Below are 12,723 nucleotides of genomic sequence, written 5' to 3'. Positions count from 1 at the left end.
TAAATGAAGCACTGACCCAGAGCAATGTAAATCAAATTTACTTAGGTAACATGTTTAGATGATTATAATTTCATTTCGTTTACTATTCTAATGGAAGAATTGTGTAGTGGCGTTGTTTCAACAAAAAACAGAAGAAGCAAACAAAGTAGTGTTTTGCTAGTGTAAATACAAGCAAAAGAGATTATCACAGTAAAAGCCTTCGGTTATTACTTTTTTATGCAGTACATACATACAATTTATGTATAGGTGTATGTATGTGTGTACGCGGCTTCGAAAAGTTTGGTACATAGATGGAGCAGGGACGATAAATGCGTTTTTTAATTTTGTACCAAATGGCAAAAAAAAATGTACCAAATCAGCCGAAAAAGTACGAACATATATATTTTTAAATTAAGTAAACTTCTGTATAGGTACGTTCGTTTAAAATCTCACTAGAGAATTTTTCGCCAGTATAGTATGCGAACAGAAAGTTTCCAGAACCTTTCAAGCTACCCGAACAGCTGATAGAATTTTTGTTTTCATTCAATAGAGTAAAAAGAAAAAATTGTCCATCAACATAAAGTTCAGGCCTCCAGATCACTGTAGCGTTTTCCAAGCAGTAGTGTAACACTTTTACAATACAGGGAACACTTGAGAAATCGCTCAAGGTTTGGGTGCTCCCCTGACCTCATGCGGTCTACTTCTGGACAGATGGACGTTTAGTCAGCTCTGCGTGCGCTGGACAAAGACCTTGGAATGCAAGGTGGCTAAGTCGTTCTGGCCACCTGTAGACCGAGGGCGGTCCAGGGAGCTCGTGAGACTAAGCATGTTAAACTTCTCACTTCTGGTGGGGGTTATCACTGGTGGTCCTTGTGTAATAGCAAAGCATGATGTAAGACTGCGTATCATCGATGACCATGAAATACCATCCTTTACGCATGAAAAGCGTTTTGTGAAGTTGTACTCTAAGTTTCCACTACAAATGGATATATCAAGGCAATCAACAAAAGCATACAAGTATGTTTATTAAGTGCAATTAACACAAAAACTTTACAAAACAGAGTTGCATTTAATGCAATCGAAGCTTCACAAAAATATTTTGCAAAATATTTAGTCTTTTGTTCGTTTTATATTATAACAGCAACTGTTTACTGATTTTAGCAAGTCTTTGGTTTTTAATAAACACCACGTATTTACTTGTATGAAGTAGAAAAAGGATGAGTATATTTTCTTGCAAAAACATTTAAATTTTCACTTATTCAAAGTGGTTTTTTCGAGAGAATTTAGCGCAGTGCCGTATTTTGACAAAATTGTATCAAAAATGTCGATGTAGTACCAATGTACCTCTGAGATTAAAAATGTACCAAAAAAGTACAATTGTACCATCAATTCCTTCACTGAGCGGAACGGCAAACGATTTTTGTGAGAAACTTTCTTACTGCAGAGCTTCGTTAGAAGTTTGGTCATTGCCCCTGCCGAAGAGCAAACCCTATAAAACAAAATTTTGACGTTATTTCGATCAGGCGAACGATCGGTATGAACGGTTATGTTGTTCAACGATATTACAAATTCACATCATAAAAACTTTGTTTATATCGACTACTTCTCGGTAAAAACTGGCCAACCCTCCTCATAAAAATAGGGACTTATTATAATTATTACTTCTTACAAACTTTTGGCATTCAAGGCGTACAAGAGCCTGTTAGCTGGCAAACTTAAAAAATTTGTTTGCTGATTAATTACTTTAGCTGATGTTGCGTCAATCAACGACTGCTTAACTAAGATTTAGTGCATTAAGGCTGCTAAGCTTAATTAGTAGAAAAGCCATATAAATGTGGGAAGTAAAAAACATGTTGGAAAAGTACTACATAGACATTTGCTTAATTAGTCAGAAAGGTATAGTTGTTGACAAGTTGTTCGAGTAATCAACATATGAGCCGCTTATTTTGAAAGTGGCATAAGCCACTACACACCTCTTGTACTTAAATGCCCGGTTGCTTGTATTTGCACGCGTCGGTTATTCGTTCAACTTCATCCACTAAAGGTAAAAGGATTTGTCATTAGTTTATGACGATAGAAAAATTTACAGATGCTGTCGGTTACAAGTAGCCTGTCACTTAAGCACAGTACAGGTGGGGTATCCAGCAGCAGACTGCTAGTAAGGTTCATTCGGCTATCTCCTCACGATGTACCATGAGTAAGAGCATCAAGCGTCAAGGTCAAACAATCGTTAGTATTAAAATATGGTAAAATAAACAAATGAAGAGAAACAGGGATTTCCGATCGAAAAATATTGATTTTCAAGAATTCTATACCATTTCTACGAGAAATTCTTTTTCCTCATATAAGATACATGGAAAACTTCATGGGCTTTGAGGCAGTCCTAAATAAAATTTTAAAAGATCAACGCGATTTTCTGGCGCCTTGAGACTCGCACTTTAACCTACTAAAATTTAATGGGCTATAAAACTGCATACCTTTAATATGTCCAAAATTATTTAATAAAAAGTTTAAAATTTTTGGGTGTAATTGTTAAAGTTTGTTGAATTTTTATAATTTTTGTAAGCAGTTTTGTAATATGCTAGAACTTTATAAACAAGTTACAAATATGAAATAAACAAAAGAAAAATAGCCAAAACTGGTCAAAATGCCACTTAACTTAATCAGCTGACCACAAGGGTATGTATATGACTAAATGTAACCGTATACGGTACCTTGGAAATTTTTTCGTAATCAACTGATGATTTTGTGGCAACAGAACATGTCTTTGAGCACCACAAAAGCCAATACAGTGGAACCCGCAAACGAACAAACAAACACGATTGGCTTTGCCATTGAATTTTTCTCAGCTCCGAAAGATGAAATGTTGAAACAGGGAAATTCGAAGAAAATTGGCGCAATTTGTTAGTGTTTGGCGAAAAAAAGAAATTTTGACCATAATGCTAGGAGGATTTGTCAATGCAGTTCATACAATCATTCATTCGTCCATTGATTCATTCTTTCAGCTAATTCTACATTTAAGTCCAGCAGTTACAGCATCAGTATGGCTCAACACTACAAAGCTGTTAAACAAACAAGCTGAAAAGGGATAGTGTACGTAATGCCGAACAGAAAAATATGTATGTATGTAGATGGCGGTGGGAGCGGTATGGTCACGCAAACTTTCCTGTGGCTTATCGTTTGAGGTGGATAGTTAAGTGGCGATTGGTTTGCGAAAATGTGAATTCTTTTTGCAGCTGCTTTGGACATTCTCGGAATACACGAATGTTATTTTTTTTGTTTACCTAGAGCTCAACGAACTTTATTGACACACCTGAGCGACCGTATATGTTTGTGGTTCGGTTTAATTATGTGGGAAGTTAAGCACTTATACACGTGCAAAGCATTAAGATGTATGCACATGTATGGGAATACTGTGTCCATCTATTTGACCGACCTACATGTGTATGTATGTATATACAAATATTAGAGTTTTTCCAGGAAGCGTCGAAATAAATGGATACATTCAGTTTTTTTATGTCAGTATTCAGTCAATTTCCCGATGACGCGGTTTTTCCTGATAATATCCGTTTTGTTCGCTCATTATTTACATGTTTTTATATACTCCCTTCTTTTTACTGGTAAATTTCCTATCCATTTTGCTATGCAAATAATATACTTAATAACTCACCATTGGTGTTCTTTCACTCTCCTTTGAAATCTACCGCCTATCTCGCCATCACTGTAAACACACTTATATCTCTATTTCTTACTTTTGTGTGTCTCCTTGTAGTTATTTACTTGAGATTGTCGACTGACGATAATATTCCAATTTGGTTAAGTGGCTACGCAGCTAGCTGGCTGTAGTGGACCAGTCAACACAAATAAGTTTTGAGGTAGTCACAATCGCTGCAACTGCCTTTTTGAGGTTACTCATACAACACGGCGTCCATACGCAGTGCAATGAACTTTATGAAATATTATTTATTTAGTTTTCCGCACTGTGTCCATTTGCACTCTTCCTATTTGAGTTGAGTAGTGGCTGCTTTGACTTTTGGCTTTCAACGTTGCGTCGATGAAATCCACTCAAAAGCCAATGCGGCGTACAAAACAAACCTGTAAAGCGCGCTGGTGGTAGGTATGAGAGTTTAAAATTCGTTGAGTAAAATGGCTCTTTTACACTGCCGCTGGCTGTAGAAACGGGTCTACTGTTGTTTTAATGCCTTTAATTTTAGCGCTGCTTTTTGATTTTACTGCTATGCGTCAGCCTATGTAGTGGGTCGGCCGTGCAGCTGTGGAGTCCTGCTTTGCCTAGGCAATTAAAATGATGAATATCTGTATTTGCGTGGAAGCCTAAATGAAGTGGTCCCATCATAGTCTTGTGTTCTGTATAAAGTTGGTTTTTAAGCTGTCTGTGCAAACAAATATATAAATGTGTGTAGGATGCCTTTAGGCCAACAAATATATTTTGTGTCGGAGGGAGCAAATATGTTTTGATACAAAAATCTCTTACTTTTTATTCTTCTACTTATACTTTTTATTCAATAAAACGTGCTCTTAAAGTAAGTCAAAGTTTAGCCAATTAATTATTTTGGGTAATGAAAAAGATATTAGTTTAGTAAACGTACTGAAAAATTATATATTATTTTTAAACAAATAAAAAATTATGGCCAAAAATAGCTCTTTAAAGTCTTGAATGGCTGTGTCAAGTGTAAGCTACTTACTTTTTATGGTTTAGAATACATTTTGTGCTTCTTCAAAATTGTAAAACTTTCAATGCCTGAAATTTATGAAAAAGTAATAAAAGCAGATTGTGAAATGCCAATAAGTTCAGGAATACGTCTGCCAACATCTTCTTCTTCTTCTTATTTGGCGCTGTAACCGCCTAAGCGATTTTGGCCGAGTCCAAAACAGCACGCCAGTCATTTCTCTTCTGTGCTAACTGACGCCAATTGAAAATGCCAAGTGAAGCCAAGTCCTTCTCCACCTGATCTTTCCAACGCAGAGGAGGCCTTCCTCTTCCCCTGTTACCAGCATCGCGGCCCGCGTTGAATATTTTCAGAGCAGGAGCGTTTCTGTCCATCCGAACGACATGGCCAAGCCAGCGGAGCCGCTGAATTTTAATTCGCTGCACTATGTCTATATCGTTGTAAAGCTCAAACAGCTCATCGTTAAATCGTCTGCGATATTCGCCATCACCAACGCGTAAAGGTCCGTAAATCTTTCGCAGAATCTTTCTCTCGAAAACTCCAAGAGCCGCCTCATCAGATGCTTTCATTGTCCATGCTTCCGCGCCATACACCAGCACAGGCATGGTGAGTGACTTATAGAGTGTGATCTTTGTACGACGAGAGAGGACTTTACTTCTCAATTGCCTACTCAGCCCAAAGTAGCACTTGTTGGCAAGAGTGATTCTCCGTTGGATTTCAAGGCTGACACTATTATTGGTGTTAATGCTGGTTCCCAAATAAACGAAGTCGTCTACTTTTTCAAACTTGTAACTGTCAACAGTGACGTGGGTGCCAAGACGCGTATGCTCTGACTGTTTGTGTGCTGACAGGAGATACTTCGTTTTGTCCTCGTTCACCACCAGACCCATTCGCTTTGCTTCTCTATCCAATCCCGAGAAGGCAGAACAGACGTAGCCCTTGTTTTTACCGATAATATCGATGTCGTCGGCATACGCCAGCAATTGTACGCTCTTATAAAGTATTGCCAACATATCGCGCCCGATAAACTCATATTTTTGAACGGTAAAAGTGTTTCCTTTATCTTATTCTCTGCGAGACAAGAATTCACAATGGAGTTGCTAAGTAACCCAAATATATTTAGAAGAAATAATTGTTCAGCAATGTCAAAAGTTATTCAGTGATAAATTGCAGATATGCAGCTGAACCTATTTCAGATGAAGGCCCCATGACCCATCTACCCGTCAGGTTAGGTTAGGTAAGGTGGCTAGCATCTGCGTGGCTTCGCAGAGGGCATTTAGGCCCATAGCGTTACCAGATAAAATACGACGACATTAGAGAGCTAATCACTGAGTACCAAGAGCAGTTTCAGTTGAAAAACATCGCACTTCTCGTGGCAAACTGTAACACATTGTGGTACCCTATTTTGGCGGCAGCATTGCCTACTGAGCTATTCAAGTACGCTGGTTATTCTTATACAGAATATAATAAGTTTCCGTAGTGCTCCTTTAAGCATTCCGCTTATCATATTGATGCACTATCCGTTTACCACAATCACTGTGGTGTCTTAGAAGAATAGTTTTTAATCCGTAGAACCACAACAGCGGAAACAGTACACCGCCTAATGGAGTCCCCTGTTTAGGACACCTGGTAACTTCTCTGTTGCCTAACTTAGCATTTACAATCATTGTACGAAGCATGGTTGAGACCCAGGAAGTTCTCAATTCCAGATCCAAGATCCAAAGGGTCAATTTCAAGTCCGACAAGAGCTTAGTCTGTCTACAGTATGCATAATTGAATAAACGAATATTGTTAATCAATTTGTTGATTTTTTTTTGGGATATCCGAAAATACGAATATTAACCGAATATTCGTAAATCCGGATATCCGAATAATTGCACAAACAAATAATAACCGGGTATCCATACTATACGGATTTTATTCGTGTCAACGTATAAACCGCATGGATATCCGGATATTCGAATATGCGGATAGTTCCAACTCTATTTATTGGACATATTGCTTTTAATGTGATTTCCAAAGAAACCACAAGTAATTCAAGGCGTTGCAAACATTTACAAGTAGCAAATCAGAATAGTACTGCAAAGCAAAAATTTTTAGCGAAAAGAGATGAGTAGGTACATAAGTGAAGAAAATTTAAATATAAACATGCGGACGGGCAAGTAGTGAAGTTGAAAAAAATTCTTTTATTTTGTTATGAAAATAAAAGTGGATGCAAACGACAAAAGTAAATTAGAAAAATCTTGCATTTCACAGCTGTAGCATTCATTGAAAGGTCCTGCGGCAGAAGAAAAAATGAAAACTATTTGATTCTTTTCAAAACAAATTTCATTACACTAGCATTTATGGACCACGACTTCGCACAGCTGCTTGAATAATTGTAATAATATGGCTCTAATGTCGCCAGTCATCATAAAGGCCTTGTCGTTCGCTCATTTCTTCAAGTGTTTGCCTTTCAAGACGCTTATGCACTATGCATTCAAAGGGCAGTTGGTGAACGTTTCCGTTCCACTTTTTATTTTCCGCAACTTTCCTCTAACAATTCTACATATAAATATTACTCAGTATGCCACATTTTTACTTTGACTCTTTCCGCTACTCTTATTTTCATTTCATTGCTTGGGTCTGTTAATTAACGCGACGCATTGGCATTGCGGCTGCAGTAAAAGAATGGATGTAATAAACTTTAACGGAAATGACAGAAAGTGGCAATTACTGAATGTGCCGCGGTACTTTGTTGCTAAAGTTGTGTGCAGAAAGAAAAAATAAGTAATTTTTCTGTTGACCAATGCAGATTTTCACATAGAGAAACTTTTAAGATTTGAGACCTGTTCAAGAAGAAACAAGTGAATGACTGTGGCAGCAATTAGTAACCGTAAGTGGCGAGTAAAAATTAAAATTTCATTAGTGTTGACTAAGTTAGTACGGATTGGGTAGCATCGCTTTTCGTTAAAGTATTTACAGTGAAACCCGCTTAAGTAGCCCCCCCCCCCCCCACTTAAGTACCTAACCCGCTTAAGTATTCAACATTTTTGGGCACCGTGAGTATTTTAATGTAATCTGAAGAAGATCCCTCTCGAGGTACTTAAGCGATTTCTTTTAAGTACCCAACCCGTCTAAGTACCTCAAAAAGCTGACATTTTTCGTGAGATACTTAAGCGGGTTTTACTGTACTCTTTAACCCATATTTTCGACCATAAACTTTGGAAGCCCTTTCTCTGGAGTTAGGTTTTATTTTATTTAATGTTTTACAAAATCCAATAAACATACAACTAGCTTTATTGTACAACAAACAATTTACAGAACTTCAAATTTTCACTCCGTAACTTGCATTACACAACGGAACTCTCTGTTCTCGTAGATTTCTGTTTTAAAACAGAACTCTCTGTGCACTTTTATATACCTGCGCCATCCTGTGTTTCTAGTCAGCATATTTATTTTGCAATTTCTGGAAAATTCTTGTTGATGTTCCTCGCTAACGAAGCTTCTACGGTTTTTATCGATCATTCTGTCAATTTCTGGTTGTCGCTTTGAACTTTTATTTGCGTGTTCGCAGTATTCGCCACGCTGCCCTCCGCCTCCAAACGAAGTCTCTGCGCGTGGACCACCTTCATCTTGTTTCCAGGTCGCCCATCGGTCTAGATTCGGTGCAATACGTCATTCAGCCGTTTGATAACCTTCCCAGTTACACTGTATTTTTGAGTGCAAATGTTTCTTACGTTGCAGATTGTATAGAAACATTAAATCTCCTTGTTGGAAACACTATGACCTCATCGCTTTATTATATCATATCTTATCACTCATAATTTGAGTATGTTGTCTCATAAGGCAATGCATTTCTCCCAATTCCTCTTCTAGAAAATGTCGTTGTCGTTTGAAAAAAGAACATACCAGCACATTTAGGCCCATATTTGGGACCGCTGTGGTGTCACAAGGGATCTCATTAAGTGAAAAATTGTTTCCGCTAATTTTTTTACAAAAAATTAAACACAACAAATAAATAAAAAAAAAATGTAGCCCATTCAAGGTTAGCATAATAAATATCAAGTTTGAAGTAGCTACGACTTACCATTGATTTTTGTATTTTTTTTTTTTTTGTTGACGGTGTCAGCCATTTTCTTTTATATTTTGCGCTATCGCCAATGCACTATCGTCTTTTAAACAAAGAAAAACTTCTATTTTTCAAATTATTTGTACTAAAGCTCCCGTTACATCACATTTTTTTGTTTGAAACAACTGCAGTAAATCTCAGGCTCCTATTTAGTAGCAACTGTAATTTTTCGGTTCTCTTTCTAATAACACAAGAAATACAAGGTAACGCAACTTTCTCTAACTTTATATAAGTACATAACTATAATACTAACACACTGCCGACTACGCCCAAAAAAAGTTTGTAATACAATTTTAACTTTATTGTGCTTCTTTTCTATTTCAAGGACACTTAAACAAATTGGAAGTGAAAACGTTGCACGTAAAACACAATAGAAGTGACATACTGCTGCTGCTGTTCGTCTTTTTTTTATTTTGGAAAAGGCTGCATCGAGCATAGAGCAAAAGTAGAACAAAAGTTTAACAAATTGGTGGAGAACGAACACAATGAACGTGTGCTGCATGAAAAAGACACAATAGATGCAGAAATAGCTGGCGAAAAAAGCGTGTTGCATGCATTTTGCTGAGAGAAGTGAAGAGAGTAAATAGAAACTAGTGTTAGTTGGTAGCTGAAATATGAAAGGCGATTACGGCAACGCTTTTGAAGGCTATTAAAATTATACAAATGCGCGAGAACGAATGAATGTGAAGAGATATAGAAATAGAAACATATAGAAATATACGATAAACAATATCGGTGAATGAGTGCGCGTACTTGTCAAGCTTATTTTTAATAATAAACGCGTGGGAGTCGAAGACTGCGGTTTACGCGTAGTGTGTGGTGGCAGCGTCGACGACGCCACCCACAATTCCTAAAAAAAGTAGTGTTCAAATAAACAGAAAATCACTCGATTGTGCTCTTCTTTCTCTTCCTCTTGCGGCTGGTGAAACGCACGCCTCAAAGTGCATTTATTCCAGCATACCATGTCCTCGATATCGGCGCAGGGCGTGGTCGAACGTGCATCCGCTGAACTCTCGAAACGCATTAACGGTCTTGGCCTGCGTTCGAAACATCATCATGGCAGCGGTTCTAATTCGTCCTCCTCCTCCTCTACTCAATCCTCTTCTTCGTCTAGTGGTGGTAGTGGCAAAACCTCAGTAATGGAACGTGTCACAAATGCGCTCTGTGGCGGTAGTAGCAGCAGCAACAACAATACCAGTAACAACAGCAACAATAGCAATGCAAGCAACAATTCGAACAGCAACCCAACCGCCACACCCGACAAACCTTCACGCGGCGGTGGTGCTAGTGGCACGCACACTCCCACAGGCGGCCTGTCCGCACCCTCAAGTCCCACACTCCCTCACAATGTTGGCGTTGTCGGTACTGGCGGCAACATGCAGCTACTGCAGCAACAGCAGTCGGCGCCACAGGCCCAGCAGCCGTCACATCCGCATCAACATTCGCAGCAGCCATCGCCGCCGCCACCGTCACAACATCCACTGCAAACACAGATTGCCAGCTCGACACTGGTGAATTCCAATTCCAATATGATAGGTGGCCCACCGCCTGTGCTTGGCCATCCACTTGGCGCACCACCAGCGCCCACTGTTAACTCGATCGCCAAGCAAATGAACATCACTATACCCGGCCAGCCGCAGTTCACAACCATGGGCTTAGTGGCGGCTCAAAAATCGGTAGCAAATCAATCTGTGAGTGGTGGCACGCCACTGCAGTTGCGCAAGCAACTGCCCAATCCACATCTACATCATCCATATGCGGGTGGTGGAGTTGGCGGTGTGGGCGGCAGTGTTGCGGGTGTCTTGCCGACGGGCGCTGCTGGCGGCGCTTCAAACGCTTCACAACTGGCCGCTGCCGTTACACAGTCTGCGCTGATTCTGCACAAACACCCGCCTCCCATAACCAGCATTGAGGCGTTGCTGCTCGACGATCGCTTCTTGAATCGCTTTTTCCTTTACTTTTCGTCTTATGAGCGTCGTACGTTGGCTCAGGTTTGCATGAAATGGCGCGACATACTCTATCGCAGTCCGCGTTATTGGTCGGGTCTATTGCCGACATTGCAATGTCGCGAATTGCGTCAAATACCGAGCTGTGATCGTGTGAAGCTGTATAATTCGTTGATACGTCGCGGTTTTCATGCGCTCGCGTTAGTGGGAGCCTCAGATGAGGATGCGCTCGACGTGGTGCACTCATTCCCGTTAGCCTCCAAGCACATACATTCATTGAGTTTACGCTGTTCATCGATTAGCGATCGGGGACTGGAGGCGTTGCTGGATCATCTGCAGGTGAGTGTTGTATATTATTTTATTTTATCAAGAAAACAACAGCAGGGGTCTGCCTCTGTGACTAGGCTTTGCTTGGCACTTCAATAGCTAACTATTTACAGTGTAATAAGTGCCAGTTTTCCAAATTTTCATTTACTGAATAAGAACTTTCTATTAGTAAATCGCCATCAGATTTTATAGGGTAGGGTGGGCTAAACTCGGCGAGAGTCCTTCATGTGACTAATTTAGACTAAGCAAATAAGCGAGTTAAATTCTGTATAATATTTATTGCTCTGCGGTCATTCAAATCATTGAAGGAATAACTGCAAATGGTTTTGGGTCTTCGTGTTGCTGGTGCCAGTCAATGGCAGAGAAGGAGGATGGACTTCTCAAGGATGCCCCCAGTATGGCTATATGTCATCCAATCAGAAAATGTTCGGTAACAACTTCAAGTTAAGTTTTAATATAGATTGATCATCTTTCATTGACCGCGTCTTATCAACATATTTGCCTAAAGGGGATACGTGTCGTGAAATTTGTCCATTTTCAAGCGAAAATCTTAGACGCCACACCCCAATTTTTACGATAGTCCTTGTGCAGGAGTATTAAACCGTTGTAGCTTTTCCGACCATTCAACGATGCTAAATCTTAAATTAAATTTCCTATCCAGTCTTTCAAAATGTTATACCATTTAAGATTAAGCATCGCAGAGATAGAGAACAGTGTTTCCTGGTAAATAACACTACTTAAGATTTTGTGGATTTTATTCCCATACCGCGACTGCTGCTTCAGCAGGAGAGTCTATTTAGCAGTAAGATTAGTCAGAGTTACTAGCCCCAATGGCTATGTAGGTTTTCACTCTATCGCCGTTTCTCGTAATATAATACTCATGCATATGCTTCCTTTTACTTCTTACTCTGTTCCATAGTAGATGTGATACCACTTCCTTTGGAATTTAGATTTTTATACCCGAGCGCACTTGTGCACAAGGGTATTATAACTTTGTTCACATAACGGTTGTTTGTAACAGGCAAAACGAATCGAGATAGATATAGACAAATGTATATATAAATGATCAGAATGAAAAGAGAAATCGATTAAGCGGTGACTGTCTGTCCGTCCATCTGTGCACACGATAACTCGAGCAAAAATTAAGATATCTTAACGAAACTTGGTACGTGTACTTCTTTCGGGAGTAGGACGGATGGTATTGAAAATGGGAAAAATCGGACAATAACCACGCCTCCCTCCCATATAACGGTAATTTTCAGAAATACAAAAACTGCGATATTTTAGTAACTACTGAAGATAATTCACTCAAAATTGATATTTATAATAAATTTTAGACGACAAATAAGAATATTAACATTTTTTTGGAAATGGGCGTAGCCACGCCCACTTATGGTTACATGTGTATATCTTGGTAACCGCTGCATCAATTTATTCCAAACTTGGCACAGTTGTTGGTCCTGGTACAGCATACCAGATGGCCGAAAATTTTCAAAATCGGACAATAACCACGCCCACATCCCATATAACGGTAATTTCGAGAAATACGAAATCCTCGATAAATCAGTAAACATTAAAGCTAATTTATTCAAAATGATGGTTGCAACAATTCTTTGCCAGGAAATACGTTTATGATAAAATTTTGGAAAATGGGCGTGGCACCGCCCACTTA

The 12,723-nt window shown here is 39.2% G+C and overlaps 1 protein-coding gene across 1 annotated transcript in view; it reads left to right on the top strand.

Moving 5' to 3' along the window:
* Positions 1-12,723, top strand: part of LOC118740221 — a 125,549-nt gene that overhangs the window by 12,378 nt on the left and 100,448 nt on the right. Inside the window, exon 2 of the mRNA XM_036471719.1 lies at positions 9,104-11,063. Within this exon, the coding sequence (XP_036327612.1) occupies positions 9,741-11,063 (1,323 nt within the window). The 5' untranslated portion in view covers positions 9,104-9,740. The remainder of the gene's footprint in view (positions 1-9,103; positions 11,064-12,723) is intronic.

The sequence above is a fragment of the Rhagoletis pomonella genome, unplaced genomic scaffold (assembly GCF_013731165.1).
Source record: "Rhagoletis pomonella isolate Grant_MI unplaced genomic scaffold, Rhpom_1.0 Rhpom_scaffold_00005, whole genome shotgun sequence".
NCBI classification, from domain to species: domain Eukaryota; kingdom Metazoa; phylum Arthropoda; class Insecta; order Diptera; family Tephritidae; genus Rhagoletis; species Rhagoletis pomonella.
The sequence above is the reverse complement of the archived record's forward strand: the minus strand, read 5'-3'. Positions and strand labels throughout refer to the sequence as shown.